At 29.0% G+C, this 23,161-nt stretch overlaps 2 protein-coding genes and 3 non-coding genes across 6 annotated transcripts; 3 read left to right on the top strand and 2 right to left on the bottom strand.

The window, feature by feature from the left end:
- Positions 1-9,740: 9,740 nt before the first annotated feature.
- LOC110628675 (AUGMIN subunit 2) lies at positions 9,741-15,050 on the bottom strand. The gene is made up of 6 exons (XM_021775465.2): positions 14,824-15,050; positions 13,444-13,569; positions 13,156-13,260; positions 11,769-11,837; positions 11,001-11,114; positions 9,741-10,223 (listed from the first exon to the last, which is right to left on the bottom strand). Exons 1-6 carry the CDS (start codon positions 14,944-14,946, stop codon positions 9,858-9,860), a joined length of 903 nt encoding a protein of 300 aa, XP_021631157.1. The 5' UTR covers positions 14,947-15,050; the 3' UTR covers positions 9,741-9,857.
- Positions 15,051-15,404: 354 nt separating this feature from the next.
- On the top strand, positions 15,405-15,470 carry LOC122721442. The gene has a single exon (XR_006348121.1). It is a non-coding gene; the product is annotated as a small nucleolar RNA U49 (small nucleolar RNA).
- A 178-nt stretch (positions 15,471-15,648) lies between these two features.
- LOC122721441 lies at positions 15,649-15,795 on the top strand. The gene has a single exon (XR_006348120.1). It is a non-coding gene; the product is annotated as a small nucleolar RNA snoR2/U65 (small nucleolar RNA).
- A 39-nt stretch (positions 15,796-15,834) lies between these two features.
- On the top strand, positions 15,835-15,922 carry LOC122721431. Its single transcript, XR_006348110.1, has one exon. It is a non-coding gene; the product is annotated as a small nucleolar RNA snoR77Y (small nucleolar RNA).
- LOC110628674 (nucleobase-ascorbate transporter 1) lies at positions 15,854-21,924 on the bottom strand. 2 transcript variants are annotated; one of them, XM_021775464.2, is made up of 14 exons: positions 21,734-21,921; positions 20,530-20,627; positions 19,268-19,444; positions 18,644-18,744; positions 18,465-18,540; positions 18,254-18,313; positions 17,982-18,169; positions 17,819-17,915; positions 17,570-17,656; positions 17,328-17,386; positions 17,168-17,259; positions 17,007-17,084; positions 16,757-16,917; positions 15,856-16,671 (listed from the first exon to the last, which is right to left on the bottom strand). In XM_021775464.2, the coding sequence occupies exons 1-14, from the start codon at positions 21,807-21,809 to the stop codon at positions 16,459-16,461; spliced, it is 1,563 nt and encodes a 520-aa protein (XP_021631156.1). In that variant the 5' UTR covers positions 21,810-21,921; the 3' UTR covers positions 15,856-16,458. The 2 variants fall into 2 exon arrangements, with proteins under 2 accessions (XP_043804920.1, XP_021631156.1); XM_043948985.1 differs by lacking the exon at positions 17,168-17,259 and having other exon boundaries at positions 15,854-16,671; positions 16,757-17,084; positions 21,734-21,924.
- Positions 21,925-23,161: the final 1,237 nt, after the last annotated feature.

The raw sequence follows: 23,161 nt of genomic DNA on the forward strand, positions 1-23,161 counted from the left end.
TTAAAATTTTTATAATAATTTAGTTAATTTAACTTTAAAATATTTTAATTACTAAAAAAAATTAATTATTTAATCAAGTTTAAAATTTTCGTAACAATAATTAAACTCTTCATATATAAATTTATTGACTTTATTTATTTTCTAACATTTTCTTGAATAATAATTTCCACATATAATATACGAAGTCCACATATAAATAATTAATTTAATTTATTATAAAATTCATTATCATAGAGTAAAGATTTTAATTTATAAATAAAATATTAAAATAAAAAATGAGATGACTTCAGGATACATCATTCAAGATGCAATTGCCAAAATGAGGAGGAGAGTAATTGAGTGTAAATTAAAAAAAAAATGTAGTATTATGAATTTGTATTGAATAAAACAATATTTCAAAAAAGAGGTAATATTATAAAAAAATATTATATTTAATTTTTTGAATATATTATTTTACATTTAAATTTGTTTATTACTTAGAAAAAAAAAAAGAAAATTTAGTAATTGATAATGACAACCAGGAAATGACAAGGAAAGAGAAGCAGCAGCCAGACATGAGGAAACCTCCAGAGGGACTCCAATCTCCACATATGGAAATGGATAAAGATGCCAGATGCTTGATGCCTGATGCCTCTTCGCTGTTTACCTGATACGCGGAACTCCTAAGTGAAAGCCGCCTCACTTTTGGGACGTAAATGTCTGTCTCCACGGGACCCACCCTTGAGTTATAACTCTTTATCTCACAATTTATAAGATTTAAAAGATCATAAAAGTTTTATTCAAGTCACAAAAATAAAAAATACACACTACTTTATTTTAACATTTAGATAATAATTTTTTAACGGTTATAAAATTATTATTTTAATATTATTAAAGCTACAGTTTAATAATAGTTAAAAATTATTATAAATAAAATTTATTTTTTATTATATATATTATATAATAATATAATTTAATAACAATTTTATTTTATATTTAATAAAATTATAACTTTAACTATATTTTTTTATTTACAGTTAAGAATTAATTAATCTGCTATTATATATCTAATAGTGAGATAAATATAATAATTTCTAAGTAGTTGTTATTATAAATTTAATTATTTTTAATTATTTTTTATTTTACTATAAAAATTTATCAAAATATAAATGAAATTTACAAACAGATTAATCAGTTTATATATGTTTTAGCTTCACAAATAAACATATAAAAATATTTTTTTATAAACAAATTTTACATCCATTTTGTAAATCTGTTTGTATCAAATTAATTTTATAAAAAATTTACACATCTATTTATAAATTTATTTATAGCAATTTAGTTTTACAAACGGATTATATGTTTATTTGTAAATCTGTGTATATCTTTTAAATTTTACAAATAGTTATACTTCCGTTTATAAATTCGTGTGTATTCATATAACGTTACAAATGGATTACAAGTCCGCTTGAAAATTTATAGTGTATTTAATTTTTACAAACGGTTTACATATTTTATTTGTATTTTTTTAATTTTATAAAGGGATATACTTACATTTATAAATCCATGATTACAGGTTCGTTTGAAACTCTTTCTGCATCTATTTAATTTTACAAACGGATCATACATTTATGTATAAATATGTTTATAACTATTTAATTTTATAAATAGATTAATTATCCGTTTGTAAATTTGTATATATCTTTTTAATTTTATAAATAATTACACTTTCATTAATAAATTTGTATGTGTCTATTTAATTTTACAAATGGATTATAATTTCATTTATAAATCTATTGATATTTATTTAATTTTAAAATCACTTACAAATCCATTTGTGAATCTATTTGTATTCTTTGTAATTTTTTATATTTCCGTTTACAAATGGATTATAAATCCGTTTGAAAATCATTTCCTGTCCATTTAATTTTATAAAACAGTTCAAACATCCGTTTATAAAAATATTCATAACTAATTAATTTTAGAAATAGATTAAACTTACTTTTGTAAATCTGTGTATCCTCTTAATATATTCATAATAACCAATTAATTTTAAAAATAAATTAAACGTTTCTTTATAAATACGTGTGTCCTCTTAACATTATAAATAATTATATTTTTATTTATAAATACGTGTGTATCCATTTAATTTTGCAAACGAATTATAAATCTATTTTTAAATTTATTTATATTTATTTAATTTTATAAAAGATTTATAAATTCGCTCATAAGTTTATTTGTGTTCAATTAATTTTACAAATGACTTCTTTTTAATTTTTATTTAATTTCACTTATATTTACTTAAATATCTTATAAATTGGTATCATCAAATTTTTTATTAAATTTATTTATTAGAAAAAAATATAGATACTATATTTATTGATAAATGCTAAAAATTTGAAAAAAATAATGTATATAGAATCTTTATTTTAATTTATATTAATCAATTTTATTTTGAGAATTTTAGTGTAATTATAAATATTATTTTTTTAATTTCAATTTTATAATACTTCCACTTAAATTTTAATTTATTTTTAATTTTATAAAATCATATTTTAATTTAACATCTTGTATTTTTAATAAAATTTTACTTCAATATTTATTTTAATTTTAATTAAACTTATTTAAATAATTTTAATTAAAAATAACTAAATAATTTTCCCTCCCACATTTCTCCTTCTTTCTCTTCAGTTAACCATCATCAGCTTTATCCTTCACCCAATTTTCTTCTTTCTTCTGCACTCAATCTCTTTCCTAATTGGACGCGGATCAGCCATATCACGCTGCAGAATCTCCTCTCCGTCTATTTCAATCCGTCGGAACACCAGCGGGCAAACCAGGTCCCTCTTTCGTTCTCTCATGTAATTTTTGCTCTGTTTTCTGCATGCATATCTTTCTTTTGGGTGCTTTTGGTTTAGCTTATTTCTTCTTCTAATTTTATTCATTATGCTTGTTGATTTATAATTCTATTTTGTGGAATTACTCACTGATGGTTACCCAAAAAATATTCATAAACTTATTATCAATGATAAATGTGAAATTGATTTCACATTGTTTTCAATTGAAATTTACTAAATTCATTGTTTCATGTGTGGATTTTGAAAACTAACAGTCCAGCCTGCTGCTAACTCATCACTCTAATAGTCATATGCAAAACGCAAGTTAAAAGAGCCCAACCAAATTGATGTTACTGTCTAGATCATGCTTTAAAAACAAGCAGGCAAGTTGAATTGGAAAATTGGAAATATATGAGAGTATGGCATATTAAGAAGATTAAATCAAAGGGTAGCCTGCAAAGAGGATGCATCATGACATTTAGCTTACTGTCTAAATCATGCTTTAGAATTTTTTTTTCTTAAGAAATCTTAGAAGGGTATATATTATTATTATTAGTAGGAAAATAATAAAAATATAAAAAATAATAAAAATATATCTTTGAGTGTCATGCTTAAACTTGCTAAAATTTATGAGTTTGAGATAAATTTGAGTTTGGCTCGAACCAAATACAATTTGGATATCAACAAATTTAAGTTTGATTTATTTAGAAAATAAACTGAACTTGTATTAAATCAAGTCTCAAATAATCCATATAGTGAGTTTTTAGATTTAAGATAGTAAATTTAAAATTAAATATTCTTAATTAAATAAACATATAATTAACTTGTCCCGCAAACTATCTTGAGATCAATTAAAAAAAACTTATGAGTTTTAACAAGTTAAATTTGATTTATTTTTTAAATAATTCTAAAAATTTAGTCTGATTGTGACTCTTTTAAAAAATAAATTTATCATTAAGTTAAATTTTATCGTGTGAATGGTTTGATCCAACTTCAAAAGTAGATAAAGGTCCATATTGAATATAAGATAGTGGATGTTAACCACAAAAGACACTTCAACAAGTATGAATAATTTATTTTGACAAGCCAAGCTACCCAAATCATGTACACAACATATCCTAGCGTACGAAGGGACAAATTAGATTGGTGAGAAGAGGTAGGTCTATTATTGAGATAGTTAAAAAGGAAAATATTACAGATATTTCCATTCTAGATCTACCTTATCAGCAGGAAGAAATGAAAGCAGTGGAAGTTGAAGATACTATCGAGTCAGACCAATAGCTCCTTAATGACCCAAGTGGAGAATTAATTGAAATGAATGAAGACAAATCAGAATCAGAAGAAGATCCAATAATAAAATCAAAATCAGATGGAGAAGAAGAAATTGACATAAATGCCGACAGGGAATAAAAATAATCTTAATATTACTTGTAAATTTTTTAATTTATTAAATGTAATGTCCTATTTATTTATTACTTATATTATTTTTGAAATGCATAATATGATCAGATTGAGGCTAAAGAGGCATTGAGGCTCCCTTATTATTGCAGATAATGGAGACACTAAGGAGTATATGCACAGAGACCCAATCATTCCCTCTGATACGCATACTGCCCCTCATATAGGCCACACTAACTTAGTTGGCCTAAATGTTGTCCCTTCAAAATCGCTGGCTATTCATTTAGAGCCATAAGCTTCAACTGACTCATAGGCTTTCCCGCTCTTTGTGAATACACAAATGGAAATTTTACTACCTGATGCACTTATTTACCCACGACAGCACCATCAAGGACACATTTCGCATCTGCAACATCAGGTTCTACATCATCTCAAGTATGTGCACCTTTACCACTGTCTCCACAGGTTCCTCCTACACCTGGCACTGCATTTGCTTCATCACAAACTACTTCTCCATCTGACAATGCATTCACTCAGCATTGTATTTGCTCCACCACATATATATGCATCTTCTACTCCGTCTTCAACTACAACACATGATCCTTTGTTGTCATTTGTGTCATCTGTTAATGTCACTTCTAGGGTGCCATCCTTTAGACAGCGGATTTCAATTTACAATTATTTGTAAGTATGATATATTTGCTCATTTTTTAAAGAAATCTTAATGTAATGCTAACAATTATATTGTGCATTGGACTTTGTTGAGAATGTTATATTGTGCATTTAACAGGTTGCATCTATAAAAAACTTGTTCGCGATGAATAACATTGACTTTCAAGGAACATCTTGTTGCAGAAGGTTATTGTTGGAAGACAGTTCCTAATGAAATTAAAGAATTCTACTGGCAGGAGTTCAAGGTATAATAAATATTTTCATGTTTATTGAATTTTCAAAATAAATGTGAGTTTGTTATAATATGCTATATTTTTCATATTATGCAGAAATATTTCTTATGAGATGAAGCAATGGAAAGATTGGTTAAAATAGCATAAAAAAAGAAGATTGTTAAGCATTATAGATGGCTTAGGTGTGAAGTTAGAAAGGGAAAGATGATGAACGTTTTAGTGGCAGAAAATGTTCTTCAGAAATGGAAAGAGGATTGAAACACTAATTAATACATGGCAAAATGTGAAAAGGCACCACAAAATCGAAAGAGCGAGCTTGGTGGATCGGGTAGTAGAGTATCTAGGCATTGTTGTGGATCTGTTTCACAGTTTACTCGCATGCAGATGATGGTAAAAAATTAATTATGTTAATAACTTTATTTCAAATGAATGTATCTACTGATTTTAAATTATTTATATTATATTCAGCGCGAGAGGCTTGGACGGGAACCAATACCACATGAGCTGTTTGAGGCGACACATAAGAAGAAGGCACAGATGAATTCATAGATGCACGATCCAAAGCTATCCATGTAAGCAATTTAATACAATGTGTTTAATATATTAATGTATTTATTATATTTAATGAATAGTCTACTTTTTATTATTATATTTATAATTTCAAATATTGCTATAGAGGTCTTACTATATATTATGCGAACAGGAGCGCTTTTTGCAGCTAGGAGTGAGCATTCGATCAGTTCGGTTGAAAACCGAACCGAATAAATTGAAAATTGAAATTTTAGTATTTATGAAAATCAAACCGAATCGATTTTGGTAAAAAATCGAACTGAACCAGTCTGATTCGGTTTGATCGGTTTTGATTTTTAATAATTTTTTTTTATTTTTTACACTTTATTTTTAGTATTTTAAAATTTAATTAAAATATTTTAATTTTAATATGATTTAATTTCTCCATATTATTGAAAAAATATATTATTATCACTAATCGGTTTGATTCAAATTTTTTGATTTTTTTCTGATCAAAATCGAACCGAACCGAAATAACAGAAATTTCTGAAATTAAAAATCGAACCGAATCGAAATGAATAAAAAATCAAACCAAAATTTTAAATTAATTTGATTCGGTCGGTTTTTTCAGTTTAAACCGAATACTGCTCACCTCTACTTGCAGCTAAAGAAAAATGCATCACAACAAATAAAGGGGTCAAATGAGCCAACTTACGTAGATGAGACTCATTTGTATTATAAGGCAGTTGGTGTGTATAAGAAGAAGTGAGTATATGGATTAAGATTACAAACATCGACATATTTTTATTTAGGATTATCCATATTTGGATCTTACTCCTTAGCACCACAAACAAAGCAAACTCAGGATGATTATGAAAACTTGAGATATTATATTGAGCACATTGAGACTGTAAAGAATACCTTACAAATAGAACTCGTTGTAAACCTTCTTTCTCAACAGGGTGCATCACATCAAGATCAGTTAGGTCTTCGTGCAACAGATATTTCACAGCCTCTGCACAGTATAGTAGCTCCTCCATCGGATTCTTCCTAACGTGCCACAGATGAAGATGGATTAGACGAGAATATCGAAGATCTCCATTGATTACTTAGTTATCTTATTCTATACATTTTGGATTATTAAGTTTGACTTTTACTATAAAAATATATTTTTAGTTATATATTTTATTTTATAATTGAATTATTTATTTTTAATTTTAACTATTAAATTGTTTTGTTTGGTTTATGATAATTGAATGCATTGGATTTTGTTATTGAAAATGTTATATGCATTTAACAGATTGTTTGTTATATGCAAATTGAAAATTTGTTTAGAAGCAGATTTGTAAACCAACATTTTGTTGAATTTATAAACGGAGAGAAAGATGGGTTTAACCGGGAGGATTAATTGCTTTAAGAACTAATTAAGTTTGTCCACGACAATCCTGTGATTAAACTTTTTACATGTTTATTTTTGTTAACCCACAAATAAGAAAATGAATAAATTATTATTTTGTTATCTCAAAATTTTCATCCACTATTTTTATTAATTTTTCAATTATATTTATTTTAAATATATTAAATTTTATTAAATATTAAAATATATTATAAGAGGTTTCTTAAAATAAAATAAAATTAAATAGAGTTATAATAGTCAATTTATATACTACTCTTATCTAAAAAAAATAAATAATAATATTGAAATAATTAAAAATAAAAAAAATAAAAAGTTGAGATAAAAAAGTAGTAAATTTTTAAAATTTTATAAATAAATAAATTTATTTTTATTTTAAAATTAGAAAATTAAAAGTAAAATCAAACTTTTTAATTTTTCAATTAAGAAAATCGTTAACTTTGAATAATTTATTATAATTTTATTATGCATATTATTTAATTTTTATAATTTTAAATTTTTATATTATTTAGTTTCTCTATTTAATATTAAAATAATTTGATTAATAATTTTTTAGCAGAAAAAAGTAAAAATTTAATTTTATAAAATATAAAGATATTTTAACTAAATAATTTTAAATGAATATAGACTAAAAATTCAAATAGTTGATCTCTTAAAAAATTATTATTTAATTTCTATATTTATAAGCGAAACTCATTAATTAATTATTTTATTAATTTTAATTATTAAATATTTTTTATTTAATTTTATAATTTAAAAAAAAGTAATTAATTGATTTTTAATTATGTAAAAAGTCTATTAAAAAGTGTTTTAGATTTTTTTAATATTTAATAATTAAAATGAATAAATTAGTAAATTTTTAAAAATATTTAATTTATTTTTAAAAAAATAAAAAATAAAAAATAAAAAATAAAATAATGAATTTTACATATTTATAGAACCAAATAATAGTTTTCTATAAAAATATATATATATATATAAAATTGCATGGCATGGGACAGAAATTGGAGGTGGTCATGGGAACTGAAGCGGTTACAGGATGAGTTTGAAGTGAGATACGAATGGAAGGCAAGTGGTTATGTCAGAGAACGCATCCATGCTTTTTGCATTGCTTATCCATTTCATCATCATCCGCTTTTTGTTTGCTTCCTATACTATTTTTTTATTTATCAAATTACTAAATTACCCAAAAAAACTTAAACATTAAAACTTTTTGTAATTTTAAATAAATTATTAATTAAACTATACTTATTAAACTACCAAAATAATAATTTTATTTTAAAATTTTAAAATAGTATTTTCTGTTTTTTAACATTGTTCGCATTTTTGTTTTCATAGTTTGATTTTCCTCTCCAATATCATCGTTTTTTTCTTTTTATTTTTACAGTTATTTTCCTCCTTTTGCTAGGGTTTTATTTTTTTTTCCCAATTTATGGAGTCTTGCTTGTCTCCTTAGTAGGATATAATACAATGTGAATTATTGGGTTTTTTTATTAGAAATTTTAGATCTATAATGATTTTTTAAATAGTTCATTAAAAAAAATAAACGTATTCTCACAAAATCATCATGTATAATTTTATTTTATTTTAATTTTTTAAAAAATTTAAAATTAAATTATTTTATTTCAAATAAAAAATAAAATTAGAATTTAATAATACAAAAAATTAGAATTTAATTAGAATTTAATCTTTTTTTTTTGAAAGCAAATTAGAATTTAATCTAAATGCTTTAGTTTTAATAATTTAAATTACTTAGATAAAAAGTTATCAAAAATAAACTTATTATTATCATTATAATTTTATTGACTAAAATTTTAAAATTTAAACTTAATTTGAATCGATTGAATAGAATTTTAAGCAACATATTAAAATTAATAAAAATTGAAATTATCGAATTAAATTATGAATTTGCAAAGTTTTGCAAACGGTTTCAATTTTGTCAAAAGGCTGGACAAAAAAATTTTAATATTTACTCTAATTTATATTTAAATTTTAAATTTTAAAATAATAAAAATAAACTTTTTTAATTTATCATAATTATAATTATAGTTAAAATAATTAAATTGAATATAAAAAATTAACAATAAATTAAAATATAGTACTTTAAATTTTTTTATTGATAAACATATAGTTTCTTAATTTATTAAAAATAAATATATATTATGTTTATCATATATAATAAATATTTACTATAAATGAACTCTTATTACATAAAATATCATATATATTATTATTCAGCACCATTATAAATTATTTAAATATTATTTTTTTAATTTTTTTTTAATGAGAATTGAGAATTGAAAGAGTATAACATGAAAACTCTCAAATTTATTCAGATACACTTTCTATCAGATTAAATCTATAAGTACTATTTAAATATTATTTATATATAAAAAACCCTATTTTAATATAATAGTATTAAATAAACTATGCATTAGTATATAAAGTTTTTTTTTCCTCCTAATAAAATTTAGAGTTTATTAATGAGTTTTGATAAGACAAAAAAATCTTTATTTAACTTTTATTTAAGATTCTATCTGACGTGAGATATGTTATGAATTTCTTTTTAGTTGAAATATCATATTTGGTTGTATAATATAATTTAGATTAGAAGAAAAGGAAAGGGTATGAATTAATTAGAAAAGGGGGTTTTCTTTTTTCAATAGATATTTGGGGAGAAGAAAAGAGAGTTTGAAATAATTATTTAAATATAAAAAATATTTGCTTGTAATGCAAGATCATGAACGATTCCATTGTAATGAAAGTATTGTATATAAAATTCCAAAACGTAATATAAATGAAAAGGGTCTTTAACTATGTACCACTCTTTTTAACAGATGGAGGCCATGACAATCTTCTGTGACTTGTGCCATCAACTTGGTTAAACTCACCCACTTCACTACTTTCATCATCTGCTTCTTGCTGCTCAATCTCTTGCTTTCTTAGGCTTTTGATTGCCAAGTCATCAAAACTAGATTCATTTCTCCAAGGAGGAGTCATACAGTCTGATTCTCCTGCTAGTCTATGCGACAGATTACTTGCTGGTGTTTTTGGCAAAGTGGAAACTGAATGTCCAACTCTCAGGTCTTGTAGTGTAGCAAATGATTCTCTCATGGCAGACATTGCTTCAAAGAATCGCGTACAGGATGCTAGAGCAACAGGAATAGGACGTAGCATTTCCTGCATGAAAATAACCAAACAATATGAAAATGGGAGGCAGAACATTTCTGTGTTACAAAAATGTTGCTAGTTTCAAGAAACAAGCTCTGCAGTGCGATTATAAAATGTAAGAGATCATATAGAAAATAAGTATTATAATGAGATATTTCAGGATAAGCAGTCAGTCCTTTTTTCTTTTCCTTTTTTTAAAGGAAAAAAAGAGAGTATTTTAAAGGACATGAGAGCTGTCTTATATGAGGGAGACACTCAACCAATAAATTACTAGCCCACTAAGATCCCTCCAAAATTATAAAAGCATCAGTGGTAATGCGTGGGACAAATATCCTCTTATTCCTCAGCAATTTGATATTTGATATCTCTACCAAAATTCTATGAATAGTGTTGTTCATTCTTCCAGAAACCCTCAAAAAATTAGACACATACAGCCTTCAATTGTTTTTTTTAATGTAATTGGCCCCCTCTTTCCTGTGGAAGTAGAATGATTTTATGCTGAACAATTAATTCTGCATTTAAATCTGTTGACAACAAAATTTAACAGTAGCAGGCAGTTACTTAGAGGATATCAATTCGTCCTATAATTATAACATCTCACATTGAGGGACATGCTGGATTTCCTTAATACTTGAAAAAATGGAAACTCTGTCGAAAGAATAAATATGGAAATAAACATGCTAAACAGCACAAAAATGTATCCAAAGCATGTAACAAGCAATTTAACACAAAAGTTGGAAAAAAAAAATAAATGCAAAATGATGCACAATGTTTCCATTAGCATACCCCCCATACTGAAGGAGACTCCTTAAAGTTCTGACTCCACTGGAAATCTGCAACAGATGCTGTCAAGGCACCATAATCACTTGCAGCCTTCATCAGCAATTCTGAAAATTGTTTCTGCATAAAAAAGGTATAATAAATCCAAATGACCAAAGAAGAACTTAACTATTAAGTAGCCTGAATTAAAACTTCAGAAAGTTTTTAAGAGTTATTAATTCAGCCAATCAGGGATACAAAAGCACATATAGGACATACAAGTAACATAAGGTATTTACTTAGAAAAATCATGATACTAACCAACTCCTGTTGGATGTGAACCGTGACTATGTTTCTCAATCATCTTGGTAGAAGTGGTTCTACAACGACCAGCTAAGAACAACCATCCTTAGTAGCCTTTGAATAATAGATCATGTTCAAAAACTTCTCCATTGATCAAACAGATATTCAATTCTAACATGAAAAACAACAAAAACACACCCTTGAAAGTACCCACATACACACAGTATTCATCATTACAGTTAAAACATTGCTACATTAAATGAAATAAAACATGCACAGATAATCATTGTAATTGAAAAGCATACACAAAATCCTATATTGCTTACTCAAAAGTACATTATCCTTGGATAACAACCTGATATGATCACTACAGTTAAAACATTGCTACACTAGATGAAAGTGAACATGCATAGATCCACAGTGTAAATGCAACAACAAAGAACAAAATCCTATACTGCTTACTCATAAGTACATTATTCTTGGATGAACAACCTGATATTCTGCTTCAACCGGAATACAATCTAGTGAATATGGTTGTTGAAGACGAGCTATGATACGGTCCTGCCAATATTTGTGAAAAAAAGAGTCAATTATAAAAACAGGAATAAACCAAAAAAAGGTAATGGATAAACTATAAAGAAAGTCTACTAGTCTAGTGCTTAGCCAAGGTATGCAGCAGAAAACAAATAATAATTGGAGAACCAATTCAACTGATATTTCCCTGGAAAATCAAAACTAGTCCAACACACCAACATGCCAACTTCCAAACTACTATAAGAACCCTCCAGGATAGGTACCTAAACGATTTTCCCAGAAAGGAAATTTCTCTCTTCAGGTCTAAAGTCCATGACTAAGCTTAGACAAATAGCCTATAGAAAATTGTGACAGAAAACCCTAGAATAGAATAATAGAAGAATAGAATAGAAGATAGAGAAGAAAGATTGAGAAGGAAGAGAGCATTAAGAAAGGACAAAGAAGGAACTGTATTGATTACTAGAGTTGTAGAGTGCGGAATACATGTACTTCTCTTCCTTTTAATACTCAATATATTATTCTAGTAACCTCGCAGTTACTACTGATTCTATAACTGCTTTCTCCCATATCCCTCCAAAACTAACAACTTGCCAACCAATCCTTTCTATCCAAACCACTCATGATCCCAGCACATTTTAGCTCCTCATTTCACTCAACAGTAAACTCTCTAGCTCTCATTCTCTGCTGCTGCTCCATATCTCTTATATGTAACAAATCTGTTCCTAACAAACTCTCTAGCTCTCATTTTCAACTGCTGACTGCTGCTCCCTTTTGCCTCCATCTAGATCTCTTATATGTAACAAATATGTTCCAAAAAGTTGCTCCGTTGCAGTACAATGGAAAATCAAAGCAACATTCATCTTAAATTTTTTGCCCCACAAAAGCTTGTTAGACTCAGTAACCTCAGCCGCCATCTCCCCTCCCCCCCCCCCCCTCCCCCCTATGCAAAGCCAAAAAAAAAAAAAAAAAAAAAAGAGAAAAAGAATTAATGAATAAATAAAATACATGGAATACGGCAAAATGATAAAAGGGAACTTAGCAGTCGAAATTGTCTCAAATAATTGGATTTAGTCTCCAATTTGATTCTCCATAACAGATAGAAATACATCAATAATTCTGGGAATAACATAGAACTATCTTATATATCTCAAGCAATTCAGCCTTTATATAAATCATAGAGAACAAAGGTCCACGAGTGTATATAATTCTGCATATTTGAAAGCATGAGAGCTCACATAAATTTATGTGTGTAACATCTATGGCTTTGCTTCATGTGCAATTCTGTATCTCACGGTTCAAAAAACATGAACTTGTTTCAACTTAGTGAAGAACACAATCAACACACCTTATTCTGAATGACATCCTTCAATATAGTAGTGATCCTTGACAAAGTCTCAATCTTCTTTTCCATTTCACTCACATGTGTCAAGTGCGCCACATTTTTGTCATCCTAAAATTTTATAATACAAGTCAATTTTAATGGCTTTCACAAAATAAATCGTAAACAGATTAACAATGGATCTATGCAGTTAGCATGAGTATCATTCTGCAACTAAACTTCCTTTTGTTACAGATTTAATCATCATGTAGATTGTAAAATGATAAAAGGGGGCTTAAGAAAATGATAGTTTACCTTTCGGCCTTGAAGCTCGACTTGTAAATCTGCTATTTTCCTTTGTACAGTAGTTAATTCTCTTAACACCTTAATCAAGTCGTCACCTTTTTCACCAGTTGTTGTGGATAAGTTCTGGAGTTCTTCCTACAGATGAATATGAAATACAAAAATGGTGAGCTCATGAAATCTTCTAGTACACGTGTATAATTGATAGAGCTATTTAGGGCACATATTGCACTTTAGTAATCTCCTGAGTGAGTAAGTCAATAAGTAGCAACGGTGGCATTTGTGCTTGTAAGATGTGTTTTTTGTGGTGTCAACATAAGGATATAACAAAACTAGAATCAACATGAACACCACATGATTAGGTAGCCCTGTAAAAAATGCTAACACAAACATGACCCCTCTTTAAAACGGGGAATGTGATAAGACATGATAACAAGTTTAGCACGTATTATAACATTTAATTCAATACTTCACATTTAACACATCAAAACCACTCATTTTACAAATTGTAACACTAATTCAATGTACTTAGACTTACCAATCTTTTAATATAAAAAGCTATCAAAACATTACCTTATACATATACTATAGATAACTACATGAAGTTATAATTAAATTAATATCATTCTAAAAAGTGTAATATATTATTTATATATATAAACCATAAAAATAAATTATATAAATCAATAACTATATTAGGTCACTTGTCAATATAAGTACACTAACTTACAAGTAGACTAAAAATTGGGGATTGGATATTGCTTTGACCTAACTTAGATAAGGATTTTAAACGTGGTAGTTCGTAAGATAGAATGGATAAGATAAGCCATAGGTGATCATAAACATCTAGAAGACAAGAACTAACTAAGATTGCATTTTGAACTGCTTCATAAAATATGGAATGTGCTGATTTAGCAATTTATTGAAGACAGGCAATTAAGAGAATTAAGAGAAGGAATTATATCATATTCTCATATGTTTTAACTGCCTAGCCTCTTCTATAATGCCCACTATCACATTGTTTGATCATTCATAAAAAACCTGAGCTAAACCTTCTCTAGTGCCTTCATTTTGAATATATTTAACTATTTAAGTTCTCATTTATGCAATTGTGCATTAAACCCAAAAAAAAAAAAAAAATTTCGATCAGAGTCCATACAATTGCCATCCCAGTTGCCCCTCAATGAAGATGCATAGAAACACTAGCGTTTAAAATAAACCTACACTAAACATATTTAGGCAATATAACCAATATAAGAGAAATTGGAACAAACGCCAGTAAAAAGTTAAATGTAGGCCTAGAATAGAATAGAAATGAAATCATTCCAGATCAAAATGCCAAACACTCCAAAATCCACATGAATTTTGTCAAAGGGAGAAAGAGAGAGAGACCTGAGAAGGAGGAGGTGCAACAGAAAATCCAAGATCGGCGGCGATGGATAGGGCATCGGACATGCCACCGATGCGTCTGAGAGGCTTTTTACCGACCCAGGTAGTGTCAGTCCCCATCGACATTTGATTTACCCAAACACGGTCTTAACACTCCTTTGAAAAGCTCTCACAAGAAGCAACCATCAAAATTAAAAAATGGTTCACTTTGTGTGCGACTGTTACCGTTGGCTGTGAAATGGAGAGATTGAGAGCGGCCGTGACTGTTACTGGGCTGCCTTAGCCCATAGTGGCTTAAAGGGCCTGCTCTACATGGATCAATATTGGGCCAGAAACATTCCCAACTATTTGATTCATCATCAAAAGCCAAGGGCCCAAGTTTCAATCAACGGCTGATTGCCCCATTCATGATTCAACGCTAAAACTAGGGTTACGCCTCGCATCGCCTCTCTTCTTCTCTATATAAACCTCCCCTAACAAGCTATCTTCTCCATCTGTATTCATCTCAGGTAAATCGGTCTGCGAGTTTTCGAGTCTCAGTTTCTTTTTCTTCTTTTATTTTAGAAGCGTAACGGTGTCAAATTTCCCGATGAGGAAGAATTCCCAAGAGATAGGAAGTGCCGTATGACACTTTAATCAGCAGCGGCAGCACTCACAAACCCACTTTTTCCATCCGCCAATGCCAATCCTTTGGGTTCGTCTCCTTCATCGGATTCGTCTTCATGGATTGTTCATCGGTCGGGATTACGTAGGCTACAGTGTACCGTTGTGTGGGTGATTTGAAACGGGTCTCTGAGGGTATTAATTATGTCTTTTTTTAGAAAAAAATGTCCAATGCCACGTCGCCGGTAGCCGATGGGCTTTGACCGGCGATGCTATGATTGGACAGAAATCAATTTTATGTTTCGCTTGCTGATAGGAACCTGTGAATCTGATTGCAGTTGATTCACGGAGCCGATTTCGGCGATTACATTTTTAATTTTATATATTTTTTTTCTCTAAAGTATAAATATGAAGCCAATGAGGATTTCTTTATTTAGTTGGAATTACCGGCTGAATTTCACCTTGATGTCAACTTTAGACTGGCTATCTGAGGCTTCCAGTTTTATTTTTTTTTATTTTCTCTATTTATTTGCATTTAGTCAGCAAATTTTGGAGTTAAATTTTATGATTTTATAAAATGATTTTTAATATAAAATTTTAATTTGACAATTTCAAGAATAAAGCATCGACTAGATAATAATCTCAGTGATTACTTAGCTTTTCTAAAATGCCAAGCTATGGGAGAGCGGATTTCCATTCTTGCAGTGCAATGCTCTTCAATCCTACATTGTCCATGAAAATTACATGTGTTGCTCCTAAATTCTTCTAATTTAGATCAAATTTGCCATTATTCATTTCCCTGTTAGACAACCCTATAAAATTTTGGAGAAAAAATTTAGAAATTATTCTATTTTAAGAACAAATATCAACCTTCCCTGATACATTTATCAAATGGTGATAGATATAAAACAATGGAGAAAGAGCTTCCATGGCTTCAATAGAATTGAAGTGTAGAGAGTCTAATCAATATTGAAATTAGCTTTGGCTTCTTGGGAATTTAGTTACTTCTGCTGATCTCTACTCTCTACTCAATCACTACGAAGGAGGAAAGAATCTGTCGAGATTAAATGGCAAAGTGTAGAACTCTTCATTTCTATTATCTCCTTTGAATGTTCTGAACTTAACCCACCATTGCATTCCTCTATCTTTCTCGGATTTTCCCACATCTAATGTGTTGTCAAGAAACACTGCCACTGTCAAACCTACAGTTGCCGGAGATGAGAATATGGTATTCATAATTGCATTGAACTGCAAGCAAACCAAATCCAACATCATAAAAATGAAGCAAGTATGGCCGACACTACAGCAAAAATTCTATACTTTCTTTACTTACCCATCCAGCATTTGTATGAACAAGACCGGATCGAGTGGGATTCCAATATTCATTAAAAAACTGGGGAACTGAAATCCCAAGGAAGAGAGAAAGACCAGTAATCATGAGGTTTCTCATTGAATTCATGTTTGTGAATTGAAGAAATGATAGTCCCACAGAAGCTGAAACAGCCAAAAACTCGTTGATAATATGTTTATGTTGCATGAACCAGTACAAGATAAGAAATAAACAAACAAGTAAAAAGACATACCAACAAGGCCAAAGAGGATGCAGTATAGTGCAGCAAATATTGGGAAAGGTATGGATGCAAATACAGCTCCAAATTTCCCTGTTAGAACATAATAGAGCAAATGGGTTTGTCATAATTTCCTCAAAATTTTCTGGCTTACAAGTAGAGAAACCTCAATCAACCTAAGGTAGAGAAAAATATCATGAAGCCAGCTGAAATCTGAATAACTCTGCGGCTTCCAACTCGAGTTAGTCCGAGAAGTCCTACGTTTTCCCTGAAAGACAATCGACATTTCTGTATAAAAGAAGCTGCTAAAGACGGCTCAAAAAAGTTTTAACTTACACAGAAACAGTGGAACCAGTTCCTGTTCCAAAAAGACCATCAAGCAACAGGCCAATACCCTGCCAAAGCATCATATGTAGCATTCAGCTCTTCCAAATGAAAGAACAATTCCAGGAGAAAGGGAAGAAAAATTGAGTCCTCAATATTTAGTTGGTCTAATTCGGTGCAAAAAATTTTGCACTGGATTGTAATATTATTTCCTACATGCTCAACCAAAAGCAATTACTTTTAAACCAGCACACCTGCCAGCCAATCCCTCTGCTTAATACATATGCAGGAGGTGGAGTAGCAATAGCCAACCGAGATGCTGCCTTGTATGCGCCAGTTGACTGCAGCATCAAAATTTGAAAATTGAGCAGCCATTTTTGTCGAGGATAGTATTAAGATCAAATATAACAAATCCAGTTGATTGCATCATGAATTCAAAGGATGAAGCAGTAAGAGCGACAAGATAACAATGCTATTGCAACTTATAGAAGATTAAGATGTACCTCAACCATAGACACAATAACAGCAGACATCATTGCAAATGAATGACCTGCCGAAAAAGTAGGGGGGCCCCACTGCAGAGGATAAGGGAACTTGAACCTGAAATGTGATAGCAGATGAAATTCCAGAAAACAAAATGCAGTAGAAGTTGATATTTTGATTTACCATGGAGCAGAAGATATAAGATGTGCTCTGTCCGTACGGCAACTAAGTTGAGTTCTATTTGGTTTATCCATATAAGCCCCACTGGCAGTTAAAATAATGGAGTATATCCAGACTATTGTGACGCAAATCAACACTGGAAATCGTTCAAATATCGGCAGCTCTCTGAAGATTTTTACATGCTTTAGATACTGCAATGCCAAAATCCAAACTTATGAAAGGGAAGAGGGCAAATACTATGGTCAGAAATTCCCAATTACAGAAAAATTGCTTACTTGTGACAACCCAATAACCAAAAACAGCATTGGCAATCCGATTTCCATGCAATTTCCCAACTGAAAAATGACATTGTAAAATGAAAGTGAAATTTGAGTGGCTATCAGTTATTGTGACTATAAGGAAAAAAGAAATGCATGATGTGTTTAAGAATAACATTTCCAGGAACGAAAACACTATATTGAGTGACAGCTTCACAGCAATACATACTACAGGAAATCCTCGTTGAAACAATCCGAAACCAACCAATCCAACTACAGGTGCCATACCCAGAGGACTGAAAAACCTGAGAATTTTTTTTAAAGAAAAGAAAAGAAAAATAGCAGTGAACAAAGAAATTTTGAATTGGTTTATAATTGAATCACATTCTCCAATAGTTAGAAGTGTACCTTGAAAGGAGCCCCCAAAGTTGGCTGTATCCCAGGATGATTTGTATGCTTGAGGCTACAATTAAAGCTCCCTGTATAGCCCGCATTGTTCGTATAAATCTCTGCAAACCAATCACATGGGAAGATCTCTTTCAATAAAATTAATGACAGCAAGAATTTATGCTTCCTCATTCATCTTCTGAAAAAAAGCCAATCTTTGTCAATTTGCCCTTCCAAAATATCTCACTATTGCCTGAAGGCAACAAGTTTGAAGAAAATATTTAGCTCAATAGATCTTTCTGTTCGAGATGTAATCTTGCAACATTTACCAACAAGTTTGGGCTTTTAGATTGAATGGTTTCTTGACATGGTACTAAAACTCGCAAAGCACAAAGTCTAGAGTTTGAATCCTGGCAGCCCCCATTGATCAACTAAGGGCTTATGCTTGTTCAAGCTTGAATCCAATGAACAACTGCATGCTGGGGTGCCATCACCTACTAGTTTTTTAGTTCTTTGAGTATTCATATATCATGTATACTTCCGACAAAAAGAAAATATCATGTATACAAGTTTAATCAACTTTTTTATTTCGTTGTTCTGCAATATTATTCAAACAAAGAGAAGGAAGAAGATCAGCAAACTTACTTCATGGTGATCAGTAATCTGTTGCAATGGGGTGTCACTTATTATATAAGCTATGGGAATGACATAAGCAAAGGAACCTCCTATTACTGTAGGCAACCTGGTTCCGAAAAGTGCTTGCAGAAGTGTATTAATGCCAGCTACAAAAAGCAGGGTCTGTATGACCAGTCCTTTATCCTCCTGGTTGCATGAAGCCATGGGAACAATTACATTGTCAAAAGAAGAAGAAGGTCAAGAGAACAAAATTCAAATGCATGAAGGACCTTAGCCTCTTTATATAACAGAAATTTCGAATAAGAACCTAAAAACAAGACATACTATGTATAAATACAAGTCCCATCGAGTCTACATTCTATGCAAAATAAATTCAACCTCCAGTTAAAAGCTTCTATTTCCAGTATGCAAAATATTTTGTTAGTTACGTGACTTTAAATTTTGGATATATTTTCTGGTGGGCCAAATTGTGATCCAATCCGGCATGATCAGCGTTGCGGTGGGTACGGACCGATGGTATGGAGTAAATAATTGCATCTTCTTTCTTTTTATATACTATGTAAGATTTCGAGAATCAGACTGAATTTATAATTTTGAGAGATTTAAAAGATTGTATCATTATTTTTCAATTATTTTTTATCATAGTGAAATTTTATTTCTATTTTAAACATAGATCTTACAGTCGAATTACGTTAAATTTTTTATATCTGTTTCTTTATTATTGCTAATAACAGCTGTCCTCACACCTCTCATGGGCCGAGTCAGGGCCCGCAAGAATAGATCAGGCTCAGAGCTCGAAACGATCATGGACAGGGCAGGCTCGGTCACACATGAGCCCAAGCCCGAAAAGGAGGAAATCGGCCTGATAATGGGACGTGATGAAAAGCAAACCGGCCCATTTCTCCCGCAGCTCTTTTTGCATGCGTACCGAAAAGCATTAAATGACTGTCTGATATAGATAGAGAAATTAACACTACTGTACGTACGGTCTGTCTGACAGAAATGGGTGTCACTGTAGCTGAGAGGGTGTTAAGCGTCGCTAGCAAGCAAGAAGAAAGAAATAAAAGGAGAAAGAAATCCTTCTCATAGATGAAGCTTATCTAACTATGGCAAATCCTATTTTTTATGGGTTTTAGAATATCAATTGCTATTGAGAGGATGTGTGTTTTCTAATGTTTGTGTTTTTCATAACATATTTCAAGTTCAAATTAAAATGCAAGCATCCTGAACTCCAAGTTTAGAATGAGTAGTTTAGCAGATAGCAAGCTTACATGACTGCCACCCATTGCAGGAACAAGCAAGGAAGGGATCATTACACTTGTACCCAACATCAATATGTAGTTTTGAAATGCCAATATGATGGTTTCAGCTGCAACATAATAAATAAATAAATAAAATTGCAGAAAGCTTAGCGATTATAGAGAGTATAACATCTCAAATTGAAAGTCTTATTGATTCAAACACCCTACAACCCTCTTTTGTCTTTTTTCCGGAGAAGTCTAAAATATCTCTTGTCCACAATAATTTCCCACTGTCCAAAGTTCAAATAAGATTTAAAAAAAAAATTACTGTGTAATATCTGTGTCACAGATAGTTACTTAGTTAGTTATTAAATTTTAAAAAATATATTAAAATATTTAAAATTTTAAAAAATTAATTAATTAATTATTGTATTAATTTTAACAATTAAATATTATAAAATATTCTTAATATAATAAGGTATTAAAATATTAAACCGATAACATTTTTATAAAAAGAATTAAAAATGAGTTATCCGTATATTAAAATTAATGAAATAATTAATTAATATATTTTTTTAAAATCTTATATTTATTTTTCAAAATCAATAATTCAACTAATGAGATTTTTATAGAATAGAAACTAAATAGTAAATTTTTCTTTAAAAAAGTTTTAAAAATTTAAAATTTGTGAACTAGAGGAACATTAGGCAGGCAAATAACAAAATGCCTCTACTTTTGTTTGTTGATCATTCTCAAAATTCCTCATAAATTCTGCATCAACTTTTCTATTTATTTTCCGAAAAATATTTTTTAGAGAAATATTTTTTTATATATTTTAACATTTAGAAAACTTAAAAAATATAGTTAATAAAAAATATTTTTTTATAAAAAAATAATCATTTTAAGTCTCTTAAAAAAACAAATTACTTTTTACTGTATAAATTTATTATTAAATAAATTTTATTTTTTAAATTAAAATTAAATAATAAAAAATAAATTATTTCGTTAGAAAATATTTTTTTGGCATCAAATTTCTCGCTCAATGTACACTGACACGCCTTTTCTTCTTCATTTTGTGTTTATTTTCCTCGTCTCTTTTTTTGTTAGAATTAGCAATGTATTTGAAAGAAAAACTAAGCATCTCAGCGTACTCTACCGACGATAATGAAGAAATAGAAACGAAAGAAAAGAGAAGAAAAAGGAAAATAACAGAGAAAAAGAGAGAGCACTGTACCCCAAGGAGGGTTAGAGTCTATGCAGTACTCAAGGTCTTGAAGTTGTTCCATAGGAGGGTGGCTAATGTCTGCCATTACTGAAACTTCCTTGTTAGAGAGAGAGAGAGACGGAGATAACAGAAAGCAGAGAAAGTGATGAGGAATAAGTAGAAAAGAAAAGGAAGAAACGAGGAAGGGAGGAAGAGGATCTAAGAACAAAGTGAAGTGCAGGCATAAAGTGAGAGAAAAAGAAAAGAAGAGCATAGGAAAAACGAAAATTACAAAAATTAAAAATTAAAAGATTAAAAAAAAAACAGCAAAAAGCCTCCCTTTTCTTACGGGCCCCTCTGTTTTCTTATAACTTATTAATGAATAGTTTTATATTTTTATTTTTATTACTTATTACAAAATATTTTTAAAATTATAAATATTAATTTTCTTATTATGTATTTTATTACATTATTATTTTTTTAATTTGTATCATAATATTATTATTAATAATTTCAAATTTTTATCTAAATAGATCAAATTTATTTTTTTTAAATATATATTCATTTAATTAATATATAAAAAATATTTTTATTTTATTATTATAAAAATATTAACTATTTCATTTTTATAATATAAAAGTCTATTAATTAATTATTTAATTTTAAAAATATATTAAAATATTATTAAAATTTTAAAAAATTTACTAAATTTTTTATTAATTTTATTTATTAAATATTTTACTATTTGATCTATATATTATGAAAAAATTCATTATATAATCTCTTAATTTTGTAAATCTGTTTACTAATTAATCTGAAAGTATTTTTAACTTCTTTTTATAAGAAAAATTATTATTTAATTTTTATAATACAAAAGAAATATTTTTTAATTTTTTTTAAAAAATATATTAAAAAATTATTAATATATTAAAAAAATATTAATTAGATATTTTATTAATTTTAATCATTAAATATTTTATTATTTAATTTTTATGATATAAAAAATTTATTAATTGATTTTTAATTTTATAAAAATATTTACTAATTATCTCCTTTGTATTGATGGGATTTTAAATTTTTTTATAATATTTAATAGCTAAAATTAATGGAGAGAATTAAATATTAGAGTTTTTATGTAATACCCGGCTAGATTCCGGTATCGGAATTCCAACCGTCCGGTGAAATCTCGGATGTCGGAAACCTCTAGAAGGGAAAAACCAGGTTTTTATAAAATGTTTTCATGTTTTTAATGGTTTTAAGTATGAAATTAAATGAGTTTTTGCATGAAAGTCTTAGGAGGAAAACCCAAGTTCGGCCGCCGAACATGCATGCGTTTTGGAGGTACGTTAGGCCCCCGAAAGCATGAGTTAGGAAAGTCCAGGTTCGGCAGCCGAAAGTCAAGTTCGGCCGCCGAACATTGCATGGATGCGGAGGCACATTCGGCCCCCGAACGTGGCC

This window comes from Manihot esculenta, chromosome 12, assembly GCF_001659605.2.
Source record: "Manihot esculenta cultivar AM560-2 chromosome 12, M.esculenta_v8, whole genome shotgun sequence".
Lineage (NCBI taxonomy): Eukaryota > Viridiplantae > Streptophyta > Magnoliopsida > Malpighiales > Euphorbiaceae > Manihot > Manihot esculenta.

Bases quoted from the DNA above. Each gene is read 5' to 3' on its own strand.
- LOC110628675 (XM_021775465.2), bottom strand. From the start codon at position 14,946: ATGTCGATGGGGACTGACACTACCTGGGTCGGTAAAAAGCCTCTCAGA. The intron at 11,115-11,768 runs GTTGTTCATCCA...TTTTTTATGCAG, and splicing joins CGGTTGAAGCAGAATATCAG to AAACAATTTTCAGAATTGCT. The intron at 10,224-11,000 runs GTATGCTAATGG...ATTTTCATGCAG, and splicing joins AGTCTCCTTCAGTATGGGGG to GAAATGCTACGTCCTATTCC.
- LOC110628674 (XM_021775464.2), bottom strand. From the start codon at position 21,809: ATGGCAGACATTAGCCACCCTCCTATGGAACAACTTCAAGACCTTGAG. The intron at 18,745-19,267 runs GTAAGTTTGCTG...ATTGGTTTGCAG, and splicing joins AGATTACTGATCACCATGAA to AGATTTATACGAACAATGCG. The intron at 17,657-17,818 runs GTACATCTTAAT...TTGATGCTGCAG, and splicing joins TTATTGTGTCTATGGTTGAG to TCAACTGGCGCATACAAGGC.